This window comes from Sinocyclocheilus rhinocerous, unplaced genomic scaffold, assembly GCF_001515625.1.
Source record: "Sinocyclocheilus rhinocerous isolate Xijiao unplaced genomic scaffold, SAMN03320098_v1.1 C36925881, whole genome shotgun sequence".
In the NCBI taxonomy this organism is placed as follows: Eukaryota; Metazoa; Chordata; class Actinopteri; order Cypriniformes; family Cyprinidae; genus Sinocyclocheilus; species Sinocyclocheilus rhinocerous.
This window is the reverse complement of record NW_015786872.1, coordinates 1-2,006: the sequence shown is the minus strand read 5'-3', so window position 1 is coordinate 2,006 and position 2,006 is coordinate 1. Positions and strand designations below refer to the sequence as shown.

General features: G+C 37.7%; 1 protein-coding gene across 1 annotated transcript; it reads right to left on the bottom strand.

Annotated features, from left to right (window-relative positions):
- Nucleotides 1-572: 572 nt before the first annotated feature.
- Nucleotides 573-1,468, bottom strand: LOC107736731 (tyrosine-protein kinase Src42A-like; the record flags this gene model as incomplete). Its single annotated transcript, XM_016548089.1, has 3 exons — nucleotides 1,311-1,468; nucleotides 871-1,039; nucleotides 573-772 (listed from the first exon to the last, which is right to left on the bottom strand). Coding segments are annotated over exons 2-3 (366 nt in total), but the record flags the coding sequence as incomplete, so codon positions are not given.
- Between the last annotated feature and the right edge of the window lie 538 nt (nucleotides 1,469-2,006).

Here is a 2,006-nt window from a genome sequence, read left to right as displayed (position 1 = left end):
GTAAACAAGGCTCTCCCCCTCCCTCTCTCCATCTCTTTTTGTTCCTGTCCCGAAATGACCCCTTATACAGTGAAAGCAGTGCTTTACAGTAACTTTATCACAGGTAGTTACGCTATTCAGAGGCTGATTTCCCAGAAAAGCTTGTGGTCCTATTAAAACATAGTTTGTTTGAGTGCCCCTGCCAGCCACACATAGAAATCATTGTGTTGTTTAAATTTAGGAAGTTATTGTTTGACCACTGGCAGTATTCAAAAAACACCTGTTCTAACAAACAGTGTGGCTTGTTATTTTTATAATGGTAATAATAAATCATTATTAAATGTAATATCCATAATAATGAATAATTCTCCCATGTAATCAATATCACAGAGGCTGCCATTAACTAATTATGAAAACTTTTCATTTCAACCTTTCCTTTTCCTCCAGTTATTTCACTTTTTTGTGTTGCTTGTTTTGGATGTGTACTGTACAATAATATGGTATACAGTTGCCCCACATAAAACTAAAAGTATTTTAATGTAAATTATGTTAATCAAAATGAACAATCGTGATTACAATATCAAAGGAAGTACCTGACATAATAGTGTTTGAGACTTGTGCGGGTGTGTCTTACTTTGCAGATATTCTAGAAGGCTCCCGTTGCTCATGAGCTCTGTGACGATGTAGATGGGCTCTTCCGTAGTGCAGACAGCATAGAGCTGGATCAGTTTGGCGTGACGGAGTTTCTTCATGATCTGAGCTTCTCGCAGGAAGTCTTTTGGATCCATAGTTCCTATCACAGATACAACAGACGTACAGTACAGCATGCCATGTTCATGTATGTTTGGAGTTGTATATGTGTATCCATCTTGTCTCTGTTTGTGTGTGTACCTGGTTTGAGTGTTTTGACAGCGACGGCTGTGCTGTCATTCCATATGCCTTCATAGACCTGGCCAAACTGCCCTGCTCCCAACTTCTTCAAGAGTTTTAGAGAGGAACGTGAGATCTCCCACTGATCCACAGTGTTGTAAGATAGACCATGTGTCTCTGGAGCCATTGTCTAAACCCCACACACACAAAAGCAAGGAAGTAGGCATTGGATTGAATATTTGATAATATCCTGTTCAGTTCTGTAGTCAGTTGCTGTGTTCTGCGGCCAAAGATTTTTGTACAATTTCACCATTGTCTCACATTCTTTGAACATCTTGTTTTATTAATTTAGGTATCAAGTGAGACAAAGTACAGTCAGCCAATTATTGTTGTGTAATAAACCCTTGAATATTTTTTTTTTATTCAGAAAAATGATTGATGTAATAGTAAATGTTACACACTTTTTTGCAGGGTCCTGCCAAACGAACACAGAGGCCATCCTCATTTCTGTAGTGCTCCACTAGTTCTTTCAATGTGAAAAAACTACGAATCCTTGACACGAAGTAGCCACCATTATCTTGCCTTCTGATCTTATAATGCTTCACTTTTCCGTTGTCCAGCACTGCAATACAGACAGACAGCACATCAAGGACATAATGAAAGATGGGCTAATAAGTAAGAAAATAGCCCTTTTCCACCGTAGAGCAGTAACAGTACTACTAGCATTTCCATTAGAATGTGGTTTGGTTTGGTATAGTACGATTGCAAACCATGCACAGATATCTCATCAAGTTTAACAACCTGAACTCTGGACAGGAGAACTACACTGAAAAAAAATGGTAACCTAAAAAATTGGCTTCTTGTGGTGACATCTAAATAAACTAATTTTATTTTATATAACAGAATCAACTAAAATATATCAGGTTACACCAACAAAACAAAATTTAAGAGTAAGCTCAGGTACAGTAGAAATAGCTTTTAATGTAACAATTGCAGGTTACCACTTTTTACAGTGGATCCGTGCAGAAATACTGTGGGGGGTGTGCGATATGTATCATCTTACATTTTATACACAATATTGGCTGTTTTTGTTCTATTTCGCCAACGAAAATTCCAATCAAAGCCACAACAAATCTGTTGAGCATCTCCGAGAAACA